At 60.0% G+C, this 22,378-nt stretch overlaps 1 protein-coding gene across 3 annotated transcripts in view; it reads right to left on the reverse strand.

The window, feature by feature from the left end:
* Positions 1-1,460: 1,460 nt before the first annotated feature.
* Positions 1,461-22,378, reverse strand: part of FOXO6 (forkhead box O6) — a 92,718-nt gene continuing 71,800 nt past the window's right edge. For all 3 annotated transcript variants that reach the window (XM_065421785.1, XM_065421786.1, XM_065421787.1), the window contains one exon: positions 1,461-2,873. In XM_065421785.1, coding sequence (XP_065277857.1) covers positions 1,461-2,873 — 1,413 coding nt within the window. The remainder of the gene's footprint in view (positions 2,874-22,378) is intronic.

Below are 22,378 nucleotides of genomic sequence, written 5' to 3' on the forward strand. Positions count from 1 at the left end.
CCCTGGGGCAGGGGAGGGCAGGGTTTGCTGGTAGGGAAAACGCAGGGGCACAGTGAGCTCTGCAGAGGGAAGCAGGTGTTTGAACCCCAAGTCCCACTGGGAGGTCCAGTGCCCTGGCACTGAGCACCCCAAACTCTGGGGATGTTCCGCATCGCAAGCCAGATTCAGGTTTTGCAATCATCTCCCAGCCCTCCGCATATCTCTGATATTAACTGCCATCTCCCGCGAGCACGCACTGCCTGCAGACTGCCTCCCCAGCTCCCAGCACGGCTCTCCCGTTGGCTCTTCTAACAAGGTGATTATTCAATGGCAAGAGAGTGCATAAAATCAAATAAATAACTCCCCCCCACACCCTCTAACCTCCCCCAGCCTACCTCTCCAGCAGGGATCCAGGCTAGCAGCATGCCCCTCCCAACAGGCAGCCCAGAGCCTCACACAGGCTCCTGGGCCTGCTGCAAAGCCGGCATTTGCATGTGCAGGGCATGCACGCCTGTGCCCCCGCCCACGCACGCACCGACTGTGCATGGCACCATGCATGTTGTATACAGACAGCTGCCAGTCATCGGTGGGTTGGGATTTTTGCAGGCACTGATGATTGAAAACGTGACCATCCCCAAAGTTGGCTGAAATCAAACTGGCTCAGAATCCAGAAGCAAACTCTGGAGAGAGCCCCGTGCGCGTGGGTGCTGCCAGCAGGCGGCCCCAGCTGCTAGCTCCAGAGTTCAGAGGCTTTCCCTGGCTCTCCAGCTACCCCGGGGTTATATCAGGTTCTAGAACAGGCTTAAACAATACACGGAAATCCACTGGTTTGCTGTCGGGTGAGTGGGTGGAAGGGGCTGCAGGCTGACGCTAACGCTGACTGCTGGGGGGAGCCTCCTCTGAGCCAGCCAACCGCTCCTGATGGCTGCAGCTGCCCTGGAAAACAAGGGCCTTTGCAGTCACTGTGCCTCTGCTCCAGGGCTGCCACCCACTGTAGGTAGTGGGGAGAACCAAACCAAACAAGAGCACAAAAGGTGGGGCCAGTCAGAGGGGGGCAATTTGGAAAGCTTATTCTGACAAATGCGAATGCCTTGGGTCCAGACTCTGCACTGCCTCACCTGGGAAACCCCCTAAGGGCAGAGGAGGGACAGGGCATGGCTGGCTCCAGACTGCCTTTATGCCCACACCCGATGTGCTTTCTCTTTTGTTTTACAGTGCTAGGGAGAGCACTGGAGTGGGCCTGGGGCTCCCCAGCACAGCCTGAGCTAGCTAGTCTGGCGCACACATCAATGCACTGGCTGGTGGGGCTGTGTCCTGCGCCCGGACGGATCTGTCACCCTGCAGCTCGTGGTCTGGGTGGCTCTCAGGTTTAACAGATGCCTCTAGCCCATCAGAACAAATAAAGGCAGAAGAGAAAGGAAAAAAAAGTCTGGTTCACTGTTCCCCATGTGACTCCTTGGTGGGAAGCGTCCGGCTTCGTCTCAGCCAGGCACCCAGCTCTGGTTGGGGGGCTGGGGGGCGCTGGGCAGCGTGGCCATGTTGAGGCCGTTCTGCGGGGGCAGAGCCGAGTCGAAGTTGAAGTCCATCTCGTCGCTGTCCATAAAGTCATTGAGGATAATGGACTCCACGTCGCACTCCAAGCTGCCGTTGAACATGTCCAGGTCAAGGTCTGCTGGGAACCTGTCCTGGCCCAAAACAGGGGGGTGGATCGCCCCTTGGTAAGGGCCCTGGAGGGAATCCAGCAAGCTCATGTGTGCCCCTTGGGTATTGACATAGGGATGGAGATGCCCGTGGTGGGGCATGGCTGCCAGGCTGCAGGAGTCACTAGGCAAGCTCATAAGGCTGATAGGAGTGGGTAAGGCACTGTTGCTGACAGCAGGGTGGTGGCTGGCTGGTGACGGGTGGTACAAAGTGTTGCTCTTCATGAGGGAGGCCGAGTGGGCGGGGTAAGAGGACAAGCCCAGCTCCCCACCTCCGCACATGAGGGTGCTCTGTCTGTGGCTGCGGGACGGTGCCAGGACGCTGGCCTGGGCCATGGGCGGCTCGCCCTGAGCCATGCTCTCCTTGTGCGCGTAGGAGATGGAGGAGAGCAGGTCCTGCAGAGAGGCGTTCCGGTAGGAGCCGGCGGGGGTGAAGGTAGCTTGCTTGTTCTCCTGGATGGTCTGCATGGGCAGGCGCCGCAGCAGGTTCATGGCGGGCTGGCTGTAGATGGTCCCGCAGTACGTGCCGGTGGCTGCCCCGAGCGTTGAGCACTTGGAGTTGAAGGTGAAGCTGGAGCTCCTCTGCCTGAGGCCGCCCGAGGGCAGCGGCTGGGAAGGGCTCATGTTGTAGTTGTCCTGCAGATCGTCCAGCAGGCTCTCGCCAAGCCCTTCGTTCAGGCTGATGGTGCCGGTCAGGTCGGTCAGCCGGGGCAGCTCCACGGAGCACCTGCTGGTTAGGGAGGGAGACATGGTGCTGGAGGGGCTGGGGTACATCAGCGGGGAGGATGGGGTGCCGTCGTCCTCTTCCAGCTCGTCCGGCTCGTGGCTGGACATGATTGGGGAGAGGCGCCCACCCAGCGTGCTGGCCGAGGAGTTGGCCCGTGTCCGGAAGTCAGCCCAGGCGTCATACTCATCGCTGGTGTGGGAGGCAGGGCTCTCAGACCACTTGGCCTGCTGAGAGGACGGGCTCTCCTCCCCACGCTCCTGAGTCGCCTGCAGCTGCTTCTTCTTGCTGGCTTTCCCTTTGATGCGCAGGAACTTGCTGTTGTTGTCCATGGACACTGAGCGCCGGCGCGGCGGCTTGCCGGTCTTGCCGCCCTCGGGGTTCAGCATCCACCAGGAGCTCTTGCCGGTGCCCTCGTTCTGCACGCGAATGAAGCGGGTGTGCAGAGACAGGTTGTGCCGAATCGAGTTCTGCGGAGACAACAAAACAAAGAGCCTCTGTCAGTGAAAGTCCCCAGCGCCTCTGCCCCGGGACTAGTGGCTAGCGGGGGGGCTTCCCTATAGTGTGTGTGGAGTAAGCACTGCACTAGGACCCCTGAGAGCTGGGCTCCATTCCCTGCTCTGCCACTGGCCTGCCGGGTGACCTTGGGCAAGTCACTGCCCCACTATGTGCCTCGGTTTCCCCATTGGTACAATGGGGATAATGATACTGACTCCTTGGTACAAGTGCTTTGAGAGCTATGGCTGGGAAGAGCTGGGGGGCTCTCTCCGTCTCCCTTTGATGCACTGCAGGAGCAGCGCACATGTGCTCTGACATACACTAGCCTGGGCAGCCGGGGATTTATCAAGGGCTCTGACAGCCGGGGTAAAGGAGCCACCCCCCCACAACAGCGGCGGTGCTGCAAGAATCATAGAATATCAGGGTTGGAAGGGACCTCAGGAGGTCATCTAGTCCCACCCCCTGCTCAAAGCAGGGCCAATCCCCAACTAAATCATCCCAGCCAGGGATTTGTCAAGCCGGGCCTTAAAAACCTCCAAGGAAGGAGATTCCACCACCTCCCTAGGGAACCCATTCCAGTGCTTCACCACCCTCCTAGTGAAAAAGTTTTTCCTAATATCCAACCTAAACCTCCCACACTGCAACTTGAGACCATTGCTCCTTGTTCTGTCATCTGGTACCACTGAGAACAGCCGAGCTCCATCCTCTTTGGAACCCCCTTTCAGGTAGTTGAAAGCAGCTATCAAATCCCCCCTCACTCTTCTCTTCTGCAGACTAAAAAATCCCAGTTCCCTCAGCCTCTCCTCATAAGTCATGTGCTCCAGTCCCCTAATCATTTTTTTTGCCCTCCGCTGGACTCTTTCCAATTTTTCCACATCCTTCTTGTAGTGTAGGGCCCAAAACTGGACACAGTACTCCAGATGAGGCCTCAGCAATGTCGAATAAAGGGGAACGATCACGTCCCTCGATCTGCTGGCAGTGCCCCTACTTATACAGCCCAAAATGCCGTTAGCTTTCTTGGTAACAAGGGCACACTGTCGACTGATATCCAGCTTCTCGTCCACTGTAACCCCTAGGTCCTTTTCTGCGGAACTGCTGCCTAGCCATTCGGTCCCTAGTCTGTAGCAGTGCATGGGATTCTTCCGTCCTTCACCCCAGCCCGCCAGTACGCCTCAGCCTGGCCAGGCGAGGGACCACTGGGAGTTCACTCTCCACGGCACCTTCAGTCCTTGGCCTCTCTGCTGTGGCTGCAGCAAGGGGGCCTGTTGGTGCCACGGGGGGGCTGCCCCGCAGGAGCGGCACTGAGACTGCATTGCACAAAGGCTGCTGGACAGGAACAGCTCTCCGGCCCGACTCTGCTCTTACACTGGTGTAAATCAGGAGCAGCTCCGCTGGAGCCGATGGAGTGACACTGATGTCAGAGCGTGACTGGGATCAGAACCAGGCCAACCGTGGCTCCCTGGTCCCACTCCCAACCCCCCTCCCCCAGCACAGACTCCTGGAGCCCTCCTTCGGGGCCCCCTTCCCAGCACAGCCCATGCATAGTCATCTTCAGACCCAGCACGCCCATCCCACTTGCCTCACTGCCGCCAGGCACATGCCCAGTCCCTCACCAGCCTGGCAGACAGGCCCTTTCTCCCAGCCCCCCAGTGAGCACGGACTCCCTGTTCCTGTGCTCGAGCTGGCTTCAAACGCTTCTCCCCAGCCCTGGCTACTATTTCCTGGTGAACGCCGCACCTTCTTCACACCACGAAGGAAGAAAGAAAACATTTCCAAAGCTACTGCAAGCTGGCTCCTGCATCGCTCACCCTGCTGTCCCCTGCGCAAAGGTGAGCCTCTGGGTTAGGCTGGCACTGGACTCGCTCTATTCTAGACAGTGTCCGACGCCCTCCAGCAGCGTTAGCCCACTGACTACACAGCCACCCCCACATGCAGGACGGGTCAGCCCAGCGGGAGAAGCATGTGCCGTGGCGGGAACGGTCTGGTTTGATAAGTACCCTGGGGCTCTGTGTTTCTGGCAGAGGGGGCAGGGCTGAGAAATGGGCCTGGCCCAGGGCCTTGGCTCTGGGGGGAGTTCAGCCCCCAGCAGCAAGTCGGGCTGCAGAGACCTACAGGCTCATGGACCTTGCAGCTAGGAGCCTAGTTGTGCTCAATCTATGTGTAATGCTGACAGGCCCCAGTGTCGGCGGGCGGGATCGAACCGGGGACTTCTGGAGCTTAGGGCATGAGCCTTTCCAGCATGAGCTAAAAGCCATCTGGCTGCTACCTAAGGCTGTAGAGCCGACTCGTTTTCTCTCTCGCTTTAAGTGGTCTCAGTGCCACTAGCTGGGACAGAACCCCACCCCCAGGAGGTGTGTGGTTACATATGCATGGCCCGTTAAGGGTGGGTGGGTCCCTCCTGGCCAGTCCTAGGCCAGGGCAGTGGGGACGCTACAGCCCAGGGGGCTCAGGCCCAGCTCCCTCCAATTCCCTCAGCCCATCATCTGTATCGGGAAATCGGGAGCCACCCCCACATGCAGGAAGGGTCAGCCCAGCGCCAGAGCAGACACAACATGTCCCCTAGGGACCGGCTCCACGGCACGAATGGCGGCTCTTCAAAGCAAGTCGGCGTGAAGAGTTGGCCAGCAGCCAAGCGGCTGGGCTCCGCTCACAGCAGGAAGCCGCATGCTGCCGGCGGATCGGAGCCTGCCCGCGGGCAGGGCACGCATCCCCCAGCATCACACACCTGGCATGAGGGCTGCTTGCAAACCCTTGCGGGGATCCCCTCCCCAGCATGGCAAATCCTGCCCCCAAATCCTCCCCTTAATACGAGGTGTGGGCCTGACCTGCCCGAAGCCCAGAGCATGTGAGTTCTGGGGCCCATCTCTCCTGCCAACAAATGCAGAGTTTAGCTACTGAGGGTGAGATGCTGCCGGCCTGACTCCCCCTGCAGCCTCCTGAGGTACCTGAGGAGGACAGCATGGTGCACAGGCATGGGCGTGGTAGTATCCGACCCGGATTTTTCCTCAGCAGCACCTTTGAATCCTGGTGCCAGGTGCTTCTGCAGCCACCTCAGTGCTGCCTGCTTGCAGCAGAGCCCGTCTGACGCTGGAGCATCCTGGGTTCTGCGTTCACAGCCCACCAGGGCTGGTGTGATTAGACTCCCCCAGGGTGCAGCCAAACCCCGGGCAGAGAACATGCCAGCTTGCCCGACATGCGGGAGACTCCCGCAGCTCCCCCAGCTGTGCCATGCCAGCACTGTCCTCACCCACGGGTGCGTTTCTGACGCCATTGAACGCGGGGTTCCGTTCTGAGGGGGAGCACCAGGCAGGGCCACGCCCTTCTGCTCACCCCCCACGCTTTGATGCTACAGCAGGGAAGTCCAGGCATGACGCACACGGGAGGTGGGGACCGTTACTCTGTGACCCGGGGATTATGCCTTGGAGTTCGGGGGAGTTTGCCCATGGAATTCCCAGCGGGCACCCTGCAGCCGCCAATAGCATGTGTCACTTGTGGGGCCGCTACAGAAAGCCAGGCCAGTGGGAGGTGGCATGATGAATGCTCCCCAAGGCTGCCTCGCACCTGACCCCACCAGACAGCTGGGGGCTGCGCTTTGCTCCCTAATGAGCCCCTTTCAGAGATTGGTCTGGGGTGAAGGGGAAGGACCAGGATAGGACTCCTGGGTTCTACATGCTGCTGTGCCACCAACTCACTGCGTGACCTTGGAGAAAGGCATGTGCCCTGGCCGTGTCTCAGTTTCCCTGTCTGTGAAATGGGGATAAAAGTGGTTCCTCTGTAGGAGGCCCAGTGCCCAGCACAATGCAGAGAGCTGAGGGGGAAGAGACCAGACCTGAGGCCTAGGCAGGGGCATGCTGCGCCAGCTGGAAGCCAGAGATGGGAACATCAGGGAGTTTGCAGAAGGGCTGCCTGGGGCTGAACAGGTTCCTGGGTCCAGGTGTCTGTCCCGGCCCTGAGCCCCAGCTGAGTGTGCTGGGGGAGGCAGCAAGAGTTTAGCCCCAGCCCAGCTGGGGGAAGGGGCAGGGGAGGGGGAAGGAAGTTGCCGAGGTGCCTGGGAGAAAGTTTGGTGCGGTTGCCAGCCTCGAGTGGCATACTAATGAGCAGCCGTGCGAGCTCCGGGCCCATCCATCATATTATGTAATGGCTTCCTTCTCCGCACTTCATTTATTTGGAGATTGCTCCCAGCCTGGCTCCTCGCCAGCAGCCACCAAATCCAAGTCTACAGAAATCAATCTCGCGCTGACTGATTAAGCCGTGTTTAGAACTAATTGCTCCTTCGTGTGTGGGGAGAATAAATTACGGGCTTTAATTTCACATCTTTAAAATGCAACTGCAGGTATGGGCTGGCCATTAACCCCTTCCCAGCCTGCCCTCAGCACGGAACAGCCCCAGTGCCACCTGGCCAGGCTCCCCAGAGCCCAGACGGACTCAGGCCAGGGCACCCAGGCGAGAAACACCTGCCACTGCTGGGGGCTTCTGTGGGGCACATGGGTGAGGAGCGCCCTGGCCCTCCGTTCCCTCGCAGCCTGCTGGCAGTCCCCAGGAGCCACACGGCCACTAGCCAGTCCCAGGAGACAGGCCCCACCCAGCCCAGAGCACCTGGGGGGCTAGTCGCTGTGCCTCCCTCCAGCTCCACAGCCCACTGCCTCCTGCCCCCCATTCCTCTCTCTGCCTTCTGCCCCCACACCAGCCTCCCCTCTGCTTGCTGGCACAGTGCCTGGTGCCCGGGCCAGCCATGCCCTCCTGCCCTCACCCGGGCCGGCTCCCAGGCCTGTCAGAGCCGGTTCCACCAGGCAACGTTTCTGGGTTGCTGCTAAGAGCCCGGCCCATCCTGGCCGACAGGAGCAGAGATGCTCCTGGGGCGCTGGTGTCCGGGCCGGGGGCACAGTGGCTCCTCAGGCTGCGTCAGCAGCCCCCGATGCCCAGCGCTGAGCGAGATGCAGGGCGCGCCTGGGGGGCAGCACTGAGCTCTGCAGCCTGGGCCCCACGAGGGACATGGGACAAACTTCTCCCGCTGCTGCCACCCGAGCCAGCCCCGCCGCGGCAGCAGTGTGGGGCATCCTGCTGGGCAGACGCCTGCAATAGCTGGCAGAGAGAGGCTAACCCACGCCCTGACTGCAACGCCAATGACCGTCTGCCTGGGCTCCCCGCGCTGCTCCCACCAGCAGAGCCCCAAAGTGCCCTGGGGTGGGCAAGGCTCCCAGTCCAGGAACCACGTGCCACCCTCTCATCAGGGCATTGGTGCCCAGGGATTGATGGTCTGGAGCTTCAGACAGGAGCTGCCAAGGGGTGGGGGCTTCGTTGTCTAACCCTGGGTTATGGGTCTTATCCCCAGAACTGCTAGAGCCTGGGCAGGGGCAGGACGCAGCGCCCCCTCCGGCAGGGGGATGCCAGGCCAAGCTCTGCCCATAGCCACATCAATGCACTACAGTCTCGAGGGGCGAGAGGGGAGTCGGGTCTCCAGAGCCCGCCCAGCCCTCGGCCTCCCTGCTGATGCTGCCAGCGAGGTGCCTGGCAGTGTTGGTGGTGTGGATGCCTGTCCCCTGAGAATGGCTCTGTGCCCAGGCTGCTGGAGGCAGGCCCTGACCCGCATCAGGTTGCAAGGATGGGCCCTCATGCACCTGTGCCCTGGCTAGCTCCAGCCAGCGCCCCGTACCACCTCCCTTCGTGGCTGGCAAGGCGAGGGCCGAGGAGCCTGCAGCTGCAGGGCCAGGGATATGGCAGCGCCTGGGAAGAGCCTGGCGCTCCTGCGGGCTGAGGGGTGCTGGGGGAGAGGGGAGGGATGTGGGCGGGCTGCCCATTGTTCTGACAGCGGGCTGCCCAGCTCGCCCTGCTCCGCGGGAGACAGGACGGGCAATGGGAGCTCCAGGGACCAGCACCTCCATGCTGGAGCGGACGCTCATTCCCACTGGTTGCCCAGCTTGCCCTTCCGCCGCCGGGCCAGACCCGCCAGCCACCCAGCCCTTCCCCGGGGTCCCAGCAGACGCTTCTAGAGGCTGATGCCAAAGCTGCTCCCAGGTCTCTGCTGAGGCTGCTCCCTCTCCCTGGCCTCACCCCCGGTGCCCCTGGCTGGCTGGATTCTCCAGGGCTGCAGTTACACCCGGGGCAATGCAGCGAGCTGGAGGCATTGATGCCACCCCGCCCCCCGCAGCACTGCCAGGCTGGCTCCTTGCCATGCCCCCTGCACTGCCCCATTTGGCCCCCGGTGCAGCGGGGTCCCTCTTTCGGTGTACTCGGCAGGGAGGGCTCAGTGTGGCAGCACCTCCCGCAGTACCCCCTGCGCTGTGCAACACAGCGGCACTGCTGCCCCCACTGCCAGCCGTGCCAGGCACGAGTCCCAAGGCGGGCACTAGCGCCCCCACTACGGATCCCTCTCCGGTGCTGCTCCCTTGGGAGCCAGGCATGGGGATGGTTTGGCCCAGAGCACAGGGGGCAGCCCCATAGCAGGCACCATCTGGGCCACACAGCTCCAGCCACAACATACTTCAGGCTGTCAGCGTCCAGCACCCGTGTGGGCAGCTGGCCCTGCACTGGCTCCCTCAGAGATCAGTGGGAGTGGGGAGCGCTGGGACCCTGCCCCCTACACGCAGTAAGAACCATAGAATCATAGAATACCAGGGCTGGAAGGGACCTCAGGAGGTCATCTAGTCCCACCCCCTGCTCAAAGCAGGACCAACACCAACTAAATCAGGGATCCTGCCTGAACTGCCACCTCCTTTGGGCCAGGGACTGCCTCAGAAGAGGTGACCGGGACAGGCGTGGCACAATTTATGGGGAATTGCAGACGCCTGCTCACCTTGCCAGCACCTAGCAGGGGGCGGGGGGGTGCAGAGCCTGGGGTCTGTGAACGGCACCAATGCAGCCCCAGGCGACCACGTCTCACTCATCTCTGCAAAGCAGTAATACAGGAGATGCTGGTGCCCCAGGGCATCGGCCAGACAGCAGAATGTGGCATGGGGGGGGTGACAAGCCACCTCCCGCACTGGGACAGGGAGTCGCTGCTGGCTGGGTTAGGGGCTTAGCCGGGTGGCTGAAAGGTAACGCCGAGGCCAGATGGAACTGTAGCTTCCGCTGCAGTATTAACGACGGGGCCTTCGCACAAATACCTTCCCGAAACCCCAGCTTCGGAGTTCCACTTCAAGCTGCTGCCTTTCTCCTTTTTTAGGCAATTCCAACAATTGGAGATCTCTTCCTTCCCTGCACTTGGCACCCAAAGCCATCCGCACTTGGCAGCAGGCCCGGGAGGCCGCTGCGCTGGCTGGGACGGGGTGCTGCCCCCTCCCCTGCCTGAGACCGAGGAACCAGCCGGGGGGGCAGGAAGGGGAGCAGCTCAGTGCCAATCGGTGCGGGGAGGCTGCTGCCTCCTTCCGCAGAGAAGGTTCATTAAGAGCAAAAAGGAAACAGCAATTAATTGTAGCCGAGCCGAGCCGGGGACTCAGTGCCGAGCGCGTCCAGGACTCCGCTTCATTAGAGCCCTGAGGCACTTTGCTTGCTGCGTCTGGGTGGGCACTCGTGGCAGGGCAGCTGGGCTCTGCAGGGAGAGCACGCGGGGGCGGGGACAGGGACACGGAGCTTAATTAATAGACTGGAAGAAGCTCGGTTGCTTCTTGCCCACACCAGCGTCCTCAGGCTGAGACGCCCGGCCCTTAGCAATGCCTCTGCCACGGGCAAACAGCTCTGGCCAGCCCCCAAAGCAGGGAGCGAAGGCAGGCTGTTTGGGGGAGCCAGCATGTGCGGGGGTGGGGGAGGCCGGGCCACTGGCTGCTGGGGCCAGCACTGCTCCTGCAAGCAAACTCGGCTGAGTGCTAGACACACGGCACTGACCAAGCATGTCGCACATGCAGCGAGCCCAGCCAATTAACCATCCAACGGCCGGTATCCAATGTCTGGCCGCAGGGAAGGGCTCGCCCAAGGCCACATGGCACATCAGGACCGAGCAGCTCCTGACTCCCAGGCCTGTGCGCTCACCACTAGTCCACTCTGCCTCTCACAGCTTCAATCAGTGAGTGCGTCATGAACCACAAACACAAACCACATCCGCACGAGGAGACACAGCAATGATGCCCTAGGCTCTCCCTGTCGCTGCTGCCTGCCCCAGTCCGCTGCCCCACTCCTGCCCCCTCACACCCGCTCCCTCTCACTGATGCAGCCCCTCACGGATCTCCAGTCAGCCTGAGCTCATTGGACACCAGCCCCTCTCCCATCAGACGCTGCCCCTGCCCCGACTCTCTTGCTGAGGCAGAAATCTCTCCTAGCCGGCTAGGCTGTGAATGGGCCCTGGGCCTTTGGCAGGACCCGGGGGCTCCTGGGGGCGCCTGGGAAATCCCAGAAGTGCAGGCATCTCCCCCACACGGTGAGCATGTCCAAGGAGTCACTTGGTTGCCCTGATGGCCAGGCACACAAAGCTCTTACCAGGCAAGGCACCGCATAGGGTGGCCAGACAGCAAACTCGGGACATCTGGTCACCCTAGCACCGCACAGCCACAGGCCATGGGAGGGAAACGAGGTATGTAGCGCAGCCTGCCCGGGGAGTCGCTGGCATGGGATTCCCCCAGCACAGCTCCGAGTCGGCTGGGAGAGCCCCGGGGGGCCTGTGCGGCCAGCTCTCCGGCTCGCAGCCAGAACCACAGCAAGATGGCAATGCCCACAGCTCAAAGGGCAGCCTCAGCCTTGACAGGGCATGTCAGGGGCCGCAACTCAGCCACGGCCGGAAACAGACAGGGCGGAGCAAGCTGCGGCTGGTGACCCAGCAGGGGGCGCTGCTCCCCACATCAGCACCCAGGAAAACTCCAGCGTGGGGCTAGAGGCGCTGGCCAAGTGAAATGTTCAGGGAGCTCCTGCACCTGGGGTCATTACTGACAGCATGGCGCCACTTCCTGTCCTAAACTGCTGAATCGCATTGCTGTGCTCTGTTATACAGGTGCGGTGCTCCACCTCGGAGGTGGCTGCCTGCCAGTGGCAGGCGAAATAGCCCTTGGGAGAACGGCCAGGCTAGGCTGTGTTAGCTGACACCGACAGCAGTGGGCAGGGGTGTTATCGCTTGCAGCAGCAGATGCCTGCCCAGTGCTGTGCACAGGCCTAAACCGGGCAGCCAACTCCTGAGGAGAGGCTCTGGGCCTGGCTAGGAGGGTCCCTGCACCCAGCAGTGTAGAGGGAGGCGGGAGAGGCAGCTGCCCTAGGAGCTGGAGGTTGGAGGGGCACGCAGGCAGGCAGGCCCCTGCAGAAGGCTGCCGGCGGGTTTCCCAGCACAGCAGAGTCCCCAGCTGCCATCCCCTGTGCCTCGCCTCACGCCCGCACCATCAGCCCCACATCCCCAGGGGGCTGGAGAGACACTCCAGAGAGCGGGAAGGCGCTAATCCCAACGGTGCCTCCCCCTCCCCCAGCACAGGGAGACATGCGTGCCAGGGAAACGGCCCCCATTCCCCCCCACCCCCCAGCTGTTCTCCAAGGAGCCTCATTGTCAAGGGAAACAGCCAGTGTGAAATTGGTCTGATTAGCAATTAGTCCCATTGTGAAAGGATTAGCCGGACCCATTGTTCTGATGAGTGGCTTGACTAGCAATTTGCATCTGGAAGGAGCTGTCCATTTTCTCAGCATCCTTCTGACCAGACAGACACTGTCTGGGGCCGTGCTGCCCAGCACCCTGCTGCTGGGACCCGGGCAGGACGCGGTGGTGAGCCAGCCGCAGGGCCAGGACCGGGGCCAGAGCCTGGGGCAGACTCTGCACCTGCCCGCCCATCCGTCCACCCTGTGGCACCTGCGGGAGTGGGCTGCTTATCCAGCTGCTGGGCCCTGCCCCGCTGCAAGGCAGGAGGAGCTGTGGGGCTTAGCACCTCTGGAAAGTTAGTCACTTAGGCTAAGTCTACACTGGCAATTGAGTGACAAAACTTTTGTCATTCAGAGGTGCTAACCCCCCCCCCCCCACACACACACACACATACACCCCCAAGACAAAAGTTTTGCAGCTGCAAGTGTCAGTGTAAACAGTGCGTTGTTGGCAGGACTCTCCTGTCGACAATGCAAACGCTGCTCATTGGGGGTAGAAGTATTTTGTCGGCAAAAGTGCGGACAACCAGCGGCTACACTGCCTGACTTTTAGCGACATGGCTGTGTGGACACGGCCTTGTCGCTAAAAGCTGTGTAGTGTAGACAAAGCCTTAGTTAGGTGCCTCCATTGACATTCCCTTTGGAGGCTCCTGGTTTCAGCCTCGTCTCTTTGCCAAGCACAAGGGCTGGGATTAGCCCAAGTCAGACGAGCTATTGAGAGCTGCGGACAGGTACAAAGCCAGCGACCAGAACTACCCGCAGAGCCGCCCGGCCCCTGACCAACGGCCTCTCACTTCCCAGGAGTGGCTCCTTTTGCCTGCTTGTCCTGACAGCCCGAGCGGATGGTCCCCAACGTACCAGGCCAAGGAAACTGCCAATGAAAGGGTGACGCAGCCAGCCTGTGCTCCCTCCCCTGGCCATGCCCCTGCCCACCTCCTGGGGCACTGTCTGCTCCCCCACAGGCAGGCTTCAGGAACCGGGGTCAGGGTGGATTGTGCCTCGGCTGGCAGAGCTGTACCCGGGAGCCCCTGTTCCCGCGGCAGCCAGCAAGGGGGTGGAGAGACCAGCACTGCGCTTTGGGGCAAAGAGGAGCCCATTTCGGTGCACAGCCCTCCCCCGCACCCTCCCCTTCGCTGTTCCCTGCCCGGCGACGTCACCCTAACCAAACAGCTTCCCCCTGAGAGGCCATGACCGCACACAGCCGGGCTCCTGGCTCGGCCTCACGTGTCCTGAGATGAACTGGTGGGAGGCAGCTGCTGGTCTAGACAGACGTGGGGCCCTGCCTCCCCTCGCTGCATGGGGACGGGCCAGGCCCTGGGGGGTGGTGGGGAGTTTTCTCTTCAGCCGGGGAGTGCGGGCTACAGCAGCTGGCGTGTGTATGTGGAGAGTAAGCTAAGAGTCACGGGGGGGCCGGGTGACGCATGGAGGTGGAGCTCAGGGGTAGCACAGCAGGAACGCCTGCACACCACAGGCCTCGGGCTCAGCAGGGAGCTGGCAGGGCCTGCATGGAGGGCGGTCCCATGTGTCTGATGGGCAGAGTGCCCGTCAGCTCCGCGAGGAGGGAGGGGTTTGCTCTCGGGACCAAGCTGAGCACTGTGCCAAGAGTGAGACTTCCCTGGTGCTGGCAGGTGCTTGCAGCACGTAGGGTCTGGTTCAAATCCAGCTCACATCAGCAGTGACCAAAATGCATCTCCATCCAGATGCCAGTCTGCAAGCTGCTGGGGCACCAGCCCCGACCTTGGCCCAGCGCTATTCAATCGCTTTGTCAATGCTCTGGAACAGGCCTGCACAACTTGTAAAGCGGCGAGGGCCATATTACTCCAAAGAAAACAGCTGAGGACCGAAACCCCCCGAGCGCCACCAACCCCACCCCCCCCCAGTGCCACCCAGCTCCCCCGAAACACAACACCCCCCCCACGCCACCTGCCCCACAGAACCCTCCCCCCCCGTGCCACCTGCCCCGCGGAAACAAACCCTCCTTCCCCAGCGCCACCCCACCGAAACAGCAGTATTGAACCTCGGTAATTTGTTATAGCGGGCCCCTATGGTAGTATAATTAAGGTAAAAGGAAAATGTCTTTTTGCTAGAAGTAGAATAAGATCTTCCCCCCACTTTGTAATCAATTGCCCTGTTGAATGAATGAGGTGTGAATGAGGAAGGCATGGAAGGCAGCACCTCCAGACAGCTGCAACCCTTGGAGAGGGCAGGGCCAGCTCTAGGATTTTTGCCGCCCCAAGCAAAAAAAATTTTGGCCGCCCCCCCCTTTTTTTTCGTGCCCCTCTGCCCCCGGCCCCACCCCAAGTCCACCCCTTCCGAACCCCTTCCCCAAATCCCCAGCCCCGCCTCCTCCCCTGGCGTGCTGCATTTCCCCCCCACCATTGCTTCCTGCGGGGCCCCCCGCGACCTTCTGCCCTAGCTCACCTCCGCTCCGCCTGCTCCCCCGGGCGTGCCGCCACTCTGCTTCTCCCCCCTCCCTCTCAGGTGAGGGAGGACGGAGAAGCGGAGCAGCGGCGCGTTCAGGGGAGCAGGCAGAGCAGAGGTGAGCTAGGGTGGGGGGGCGCAGGAAGTAACGGGGGGTAGAGGAACCGCTCCCCGCTCCAGCTCACCTCCGCTCCACCACCGCCGCCTGCCCCGAGCGCCCGCCGCTCAGCTTCTCCTCCCTCCCTCCCAGCCTTGCTGCGTGAAATAGCGGTTTTGCGCGCGGCAAGCCTGGGAGGGAGGGGGGAGAAGCGGAGTGGCGGCGCGTTCAGGGGAGCAGGCGGAGCGGAGGTGAGCTAGGGTGGGGGGCACAGGAAGTAACGGGGGGGTAGAGGAACCGCTCCCCGCTCCAGCTCACCTCCGCTCCACCACCACCACCTCCCCCGAGCGCCCGCCGCTCGGCTTGTCCTCCCTCCCAGCCTTGCTGCCTGAAACAGCTGTTTCGCACCTGGCAAGCCTGGGAGGGAGGGGGGAGAAGCGGAGTGGCGGCGGCGCGCTCAGGGGAGCAGGCGGAGCGGAGGTGAGCTGGGGCGGCGAGGGCACTTTTTCCCCATGCCCCGGAGTCGGCGCCTATGATGGCTGGCGCCAGAATGCCACCCCTAGAAATGTGCCGCCCCAAGCACATGCTTGTTTTGCTGGTGCCTGGAGCTGGCCCTGAGAGAGGGGATGGGAGCCAGACCAGATCAGTAGAACAGGTCAGCCACCGATTCGCCGCTTGCCTCCTCAGCCCCCCTCCCCCGGCTCACCTACTCACTCCCCGCCACTGCCCGCCCGCTCACCTACTCAGCCCCCCTCCTTCACCCGCCGCTTGCCTACTCACCCTCCCGCGGGCCGCACAGTGAGCCCATGCAGGCCACATGCGGCCCCCGGGTCGCATGTTGTGCAGGCCTGCTCTGGAAGGACATCTCACAGCAGGGCCGGGAATGTTTGCAGATGACCCAACCACCGATGGCGCGGTAAATAACGATGGCACATAGCGCCCTGGGTCCCTGGGTAAGGTGGGCTCAGCAGAACAACGGGTTCTACCAGCCCAAAGCAAGGTACAAAGAGCACAGGTCACACTTACAAAAGGGGCCACCAGAGAGCAGGCCTCTGACAGGGACTCTGGGTCCCAGGAGATAACCAGCTGGCCAGGAGCTGCCAGAGCAATGCAGCAGCTACAAGGCAACACAATCCTTAGCCGTATAAGCAGAGGAGTATTGCATGGAGAAGGGAGGGGCTGTTCCCTCGGCATGTGGCCTGGATCTCATGTCCAGGTCTAGTGTCCCCACGGCAACAATCATGTTGAAAAATTTGAAAGGGTCCTGAAAAGGGCTGCGAGAACAAGCCACGGTCTGGAAACCTGCCTGCCAGGGAGACACTAAAGAAGCTCAATTGATTTAGTTCATCCATGAGAAGGTTAAGAGGTGACTTGATCCTAGTCTGTACGGATCTCCAAGGGGAGGAGATCTGAGACAGCAGACGCCTCTCTAATCCAGCAGGTAAAGGCATATTGAGATCCAGGGACCGAAAGCTGAAGCGAGATGGATTCAGGCTAGAAACCAGGTACACATTTTTAACAGTGATATGAATTAACCATTGGAGCAACGTAGCCCTTGTCTTCACTGCGGAGTTAACTTAAGGTATCTACACGCGACAATTCCTCTTGAGTCAACCTAGCTCAGGGGAGAGAAGCTACACTGTAAACAAACACTTGATTTGCACAGACTGATTGTGTTACCAACTGACGAGTTGTGCCAGCCAACTTGAGTACCATGCACCACTGCACCCAAGTGAAGAGGGATTGTGGGAAGATGGCAGTCATGTTAGGAGCAATACTCGAGTTATAACTCAAGTCAACTGCAGTGAAGACAAGCCCTTAGCTAGAGATTGTAGTGGATTCTCCATCACCAGAAATCATTGACTCCAGGCTGGATGTCTCTGTCTGAAAGATCTGCTCTAGCTCAGCCAGAAGTTACAGGCCTGATGCAGAAACTACGGGCTGAGGTTCTCTGGCCTGCGCTATGCAGGAAGTCAGACTGGATGATCACAATGGTCCCTGACGACCTTAAAATCTGTTAATCCAGCTCCCAGCGTGTCCATATCTCCGGCACTACCAGCTCCACTGGCACTGTCAGCCCCCTGGCTGGCAGGCCCAGCAGAGACCAAGCCCCACCTCCCGCTGCTCAGCGGGAGCACATGGTGGGTAGAGGCAAGCTGGCTTGCTGCGCTACTCCATGCTGGGACTTTGCCCGCCAGTGGCATCCAGCTAACACCTCCCCCCTGCACCAAATTCACTTGACCACAAGGGGAAAGAGAGAAACAACCCGGACACCAGGAGCTGCTGGGGAGCAGGCAGGAGAATGGAGCCGCCCCCCGGTCATGAGTGAGAACAGAACGGGCTCTTCAGCACAGGCCTCCAGCTCCTTTCCCTGGCAGAGCAGGCTGTTATCCTTTCGATGGGCCCAGCCAGCAGAGGGGACCCCATCCCACACAGCCCTGGGACCCATCACAGAGAGCTCCGAATGGGGCCCGATTCCCTAGGTGGGGGACCACTCTCCCTTACATTGTAAGCCCACTTGGTCTGTGTTTGTGCCATGCCCAGCCCATGACAGGGGCTGCTAGGCATTACGGTAATAATATAACTGGGCAGCCTGCTAAGCATGAGTTGCCATGGAGATAGCTTCTGGGCTCTAGCGGCCATTACCCAAGCGTAGCTGTGGCTCCTGCCCTGGGCTCCTGTCCACGTTGCCAGCCTGGCCTGCGTGGGTGCTGAGTGCTGCCGGGGAGGAGGTGAATTGCTGTGGGACGTGGAGCCAAGCTGGTGCTGAGGCCGCAGAGTTCGATGCCGTCGCTGGCAGCTCTCTGTGCAGGGGGCTCAGCACTCCGGGCCCGACCAAGCGCTGGCAGCGTCTGCACTTGGCTCGGGATGCCCTGCGTGCTACCAGAGACACGGCTACTTATTCACTTGACAGCTTTGGGAATGTCAGCCCATCTACAGCGTTTGTCGAGGGCGCCTCCTGTTAGACCCCAGGGTCAGAGACGTGCTCCTGCCTCCACAGCTCCCGCCAGCTGCCAAGCGTGCAGCAGCGGGGGAGGGATGCTGGCTGAGGAGCTCCAGGAGCTTGTCTTGGCAATGGGAGCCCTGGATGTGCTCAAAGAAAGGCCTGATCCTACCGGCCGATTCCTCTTCCAGACGACAGCTGTCCAAGCAGCCTGGCCACTGGCAGGGGCCCACCAAGTCTGCACATCTGGCCCAGCTGCTGGTCGTGCCAGCTAATGAGCCTTTTACCTGCTTGTACGCTTGTGCTGCTTAACGAGAGAAAGTGGTGACAGGCCGCTAACGAGACTCCTCCTCTGAGCCTGGCCAGCCACGCACGGCAGGATAACAGGGGGGTAATGGCTGGTTGATTGCTTTGCACACAGAAGTGGTAGGTGCTGGAGGAAAGGCCTTGCAGCCGGGACTTGGTGCCATGGCTCCAGCACTTGCCTCCCTGCCCTCGGGGACCATGGTCCCATGGCAGGGCACACTGCACCCAGACAAGCTGTGCAATGGCAGGGTACTGATGGTGGGGAGACCCACCTCTCCAATCCTCTGACAATGCCTGTTACAGCCCCCCCCACCTCCACCCCCCGCAGTGCTCCTCACCCCGCTGGAAACTCCTCCAGTGGGGAGTGGATAAGGGCAGCATTATCCAATGGGTATCCATCTCTGAGGTACCCATCACCATGGTCTCTGGGTGCCATCTTCACAGCACAGGATGAGGTACAGTTCTATCCACAAGGTGGTGGGGGAAGGGAAGCAGGAGTCCAGTCTGGGCCCCAGAAGGCCCTGAGCATTATTATCTGTATTAGAGTCAGGCCCAGAAGCCCCGCTGCGCTAGGTGCTGTACAGATATGGCTCAATCCAGACTAATATCTCCTAGTTCCACAGTGAAAGACCCCTTGGCAGCCTTGGAAACGTGCCCAGAACTCGCATCGAGGGCTGCATGGAGAGAGTTTAATGTTCCATACCCAAAGGCTACCTAGGGCACCTTGGCAGCTACTGAAATGCAGCGGTCTCTAGGGTGGAGCATGGCATTAACAGTGCTCAGCAACCTCGCGCAACAGGTTAGGACAGGAAGTGAAGGCAAATCCCATCCCAGTGGTAACTAGAGGGGCATTTGAGACAGGCAGAGTCTGGCCAGGATGCTGGGTTCACACTAGAGCCCCGTTTACACGAAATGGAGTTGCCACTGGAGCTCAGCCCACCCACTCCTCACTCCCACTCTGAGTTCGGGGCTTGCACAGACCTGGTACTGACGGCCCATGGCCCTGGGCTGCGCACTGGGCGTTGCACCCAGCTCCAATAACAGCCCAGCCTGCTAGGAAGGGCCAGGGCACGTTTCATGGCCCACCAGCAGCGCAGGCCCTGCCATTACTTGCCATCCAAGGCCCAGCCCTGAACCCCGACCACCAGGCTAGGAGGCTTCACCGCTGCCTCAGGCAGCCGGCATACCCAGCGCAGCCTGCGAGGGCAGCCGACCGGAGCCCAATATGCAGTGATGCCATGCCCCAGAGCAACCTAAAATCCCCAAACTCCTCTAGCCACCCCCTGGAACCAGAAGGGGCAGCTGTCCCGGCCTGGCCACAGCAGGGAGCTTGGGAGGAGGATGAGAGAGAAGCTCCTTGGGAGAGATGCTGGGCTCTGGGTCAGGCTCACCCCTGGGGCAGAGACTGGCTTTTGGTTCTGTGTTTGTGCAGCGCCTAGCATAGTGGGGCCCTGGCCTGTGCCCAGGGCTCCTGGGCGCTACAGGGAGAGAAACTATAAATAACCCGTCGTCTTCTCCCAGGATGGGCACTGAACAAGAGCCCATGATTATCTGGAGGGCCCCATCGTGTCACAGCCCAGGGCCCAACACAGTCCCTGCCCAGAAGAGCATCAAGCGGGGGGGTGGGCAGGTTGGGAGAGTCGAATTACCCCAGCCCCGCTCCTCTCCAGCTTCACTGTCCAGAGAGCCCCTGTGCTCAGCCCTGACACCGGCTGGAGGGGAGGGTACCTGGGAGAGGAGCTGCTGGAGCAGACGCTGTGACTGCAGATGGGGTGTCAGCCATTCCCTGCCCCATGCAGAGCACTCACACACCGCGGGGTTCCTAGCCCAGCAGCCTCGGCAGCCCCCAGCCCGCCAAGCAGAACAGGATTACACTGCTGGGCCATGCCACACCAGGTCTGTCAGGTGGGGTGGGGCCCCATTGCGTGACATGGCAGGCTCCTCCCAGAGCAGGGTCACCACAACCTCCCCATTGCATCCTATGCCAGTGGCCCAGGCATGCACCGCACGGCCCATGGAGCCCCAGCCAGAGCTCTCGGACAAGGAGTAATTGGTGCCACAAGAGTGAGGGCAAGGGGGAGCGCACCGGTGGGGAGGAGGAGCTCCTGGGTTCTATTTCTGGCTCTGCCCAGTCTCTGCCCTACCCTGTGCCTCAGTTTCTCTGTCTCTACAATGGGGATAATTCGTAGATTCCAAGGCCACAAGGGACCTCTGTGATCAACTAGTCTGGCCCCCTGCACAACACAGGCCGGAGAACTTCCCTGAATTAATTCCCCTTTGAATCAGAGCAGAACTTTCAGACAAACATCCTGTCTTGATCTAAAAATTGCCAGTGATGGAGAATCCACCGCTGCCCTTGGTCCATTGTTCCAATAGTCACTGTTAAAATGTGCCCATTATTTCTAATCTGAATTTGTCTGGCTTCAGCGTCCAGCCACTGGATCGTGTTAGACCCTGTGCTGCCAGACTGAAGAGCCTTTCTGCTCCCCACACAGGTCCTTACAGCCTGGGCTCTTTGATAAGCTAAATAGATTGAGCAGCTTGAGCCTAGCACTGTCAGGCAGGTTTTCTCTTCTCTGACCCCTCTCCAATTTATCAACAGCCTTCTTGAATTGTGGACTCCAGAACTGGACACAGGATTTCAGCAGCAGTCGCGCCTGTGCCAAATACAGAGGTAAAATAACCTCGCAACCCTACTCAAGATTCCCCGGTTTATGTATCATAGAATCGTAGGACTGGAAGGGACCTCGAGAGGTCATCTAGTCCAGTCCCCTGCACTCATGGCAGGACTAAGTATTATCTAGACCAGGGGTTCTCAACCTTTCTTTCTGAGGCCCCCCCAACATGCCATAAAAACTCCGCAGCCCACCTGTGCCACAATAATTGGTTTTCTGCATATAAAAGCCAGGGCTGGTGTTAGGGGGTAGCAAGCAGGGCAATTGCCTGGGGCCCCAAGCCACAGGGGGTCTCGCGAAGCTAAGTTGCTCAGACTTTGGCTTCAGCCCCAGGTGGCTGGGCTTGGGGCCCCGGATTTCAGCCCCATGCGGTGGGGCTTCAGCTTTCTGCCCTAAGCCCCAGTGAGTCTAATGCTGGCCCTGCTTGGCAGCCCCCCTGAAAGCTGCTCGCGGCCCCCCAGAGGGCTCCGCTCTCCTGGTTGAGAACCACTGATCTAGACCATCTCTGACAGGTGACTATCTAACCTGCTCTTAAAAATCTCCAATGACAGAGATTCCACAACCTCCCTAGGCAATTTATTCCAGTACTAAACCACCGACAGGAAGTTTTTCTTGATGTCCAACCATAACCTCCCTTGCTGCAATTTAAGCCCATTACTTCTTGTCCTATCCTCAGAGGTTAAGGAGAACAATTCTTCTCCCTCCTCCTCGTAACAACCTTGTATGTACTTGAAAATTGTCATGTCCCCACGCCCCTCAGCCTTCTCTTCTCCAGACTAAACAAACCCAGTTTTTTCAATCTTCCCTCACAGGTCATGTTTTCTAGACCTTTGACCATTTTTGTTGCTCTTCTCTGGACTTTCTTCAATTTCTCCACATCTTTCCTGAACTATGGTGCCCAGAACTGGACACAATACTCCAGTTGAGGCCTAATCAGCGCAGAGTAGAGCGGAAGAATCACTTCTTGTGTCTTGCTTACAACACTCCTGCTAATACAGCCCAGAATGATGTTCACTTTTTTTGCAACAGCGTTACACTGTTGAGTCATATTTAGTTTATGGCCCACTATGACCCCCAGATCCCTTTCCGCAGTTCTCCTTCCTAGGCAGTCATTTCCCATTTTGTATGTGTGCAACTGATTGTTCCTTCCTAAGTGGAGTACTTTGCATTTGTCCTTCTTGAATTTCATCCTATTTATTTCAGACCATTTCTCCCGTTTGTCCAGATCCTTTTGAATTGTAATCCTATCCTCCAAAGCACTTGCAACCCCTCCCAGCTTGGTATCGTCTGCAAACTTTATCAGTGTATCTCTATGCCATTATCTAAATCACTGATGAAGATACTGAACAGAACTGGATCCAGAACCGATCCCTGTGGGACCCCACTCGTTAGGCCCTTCCAGCACGACTGTGAACCACTGATAACTACTCTCTGGGAACCGTTGTGCATATTGGCCCTTTGGGCCACAGTGTCGCGCTGGGAGCTCATGTT

This window comes from Emys orbicularis, chromosome 23 (genome assembly GCF_028017835.1).
Source record: "Emys orbicularis isolate rEmyOrb1 chromosome 23, rEmyOrb1.hap1, whole genome shotgun sequence".
In the NCBI taxonomy this organism is placed as follows: domain Eukaryota; kingdom Metazoa; phylum Chordata; order Testudines; family Emydidae; genus Emys; species Emys orbicularis.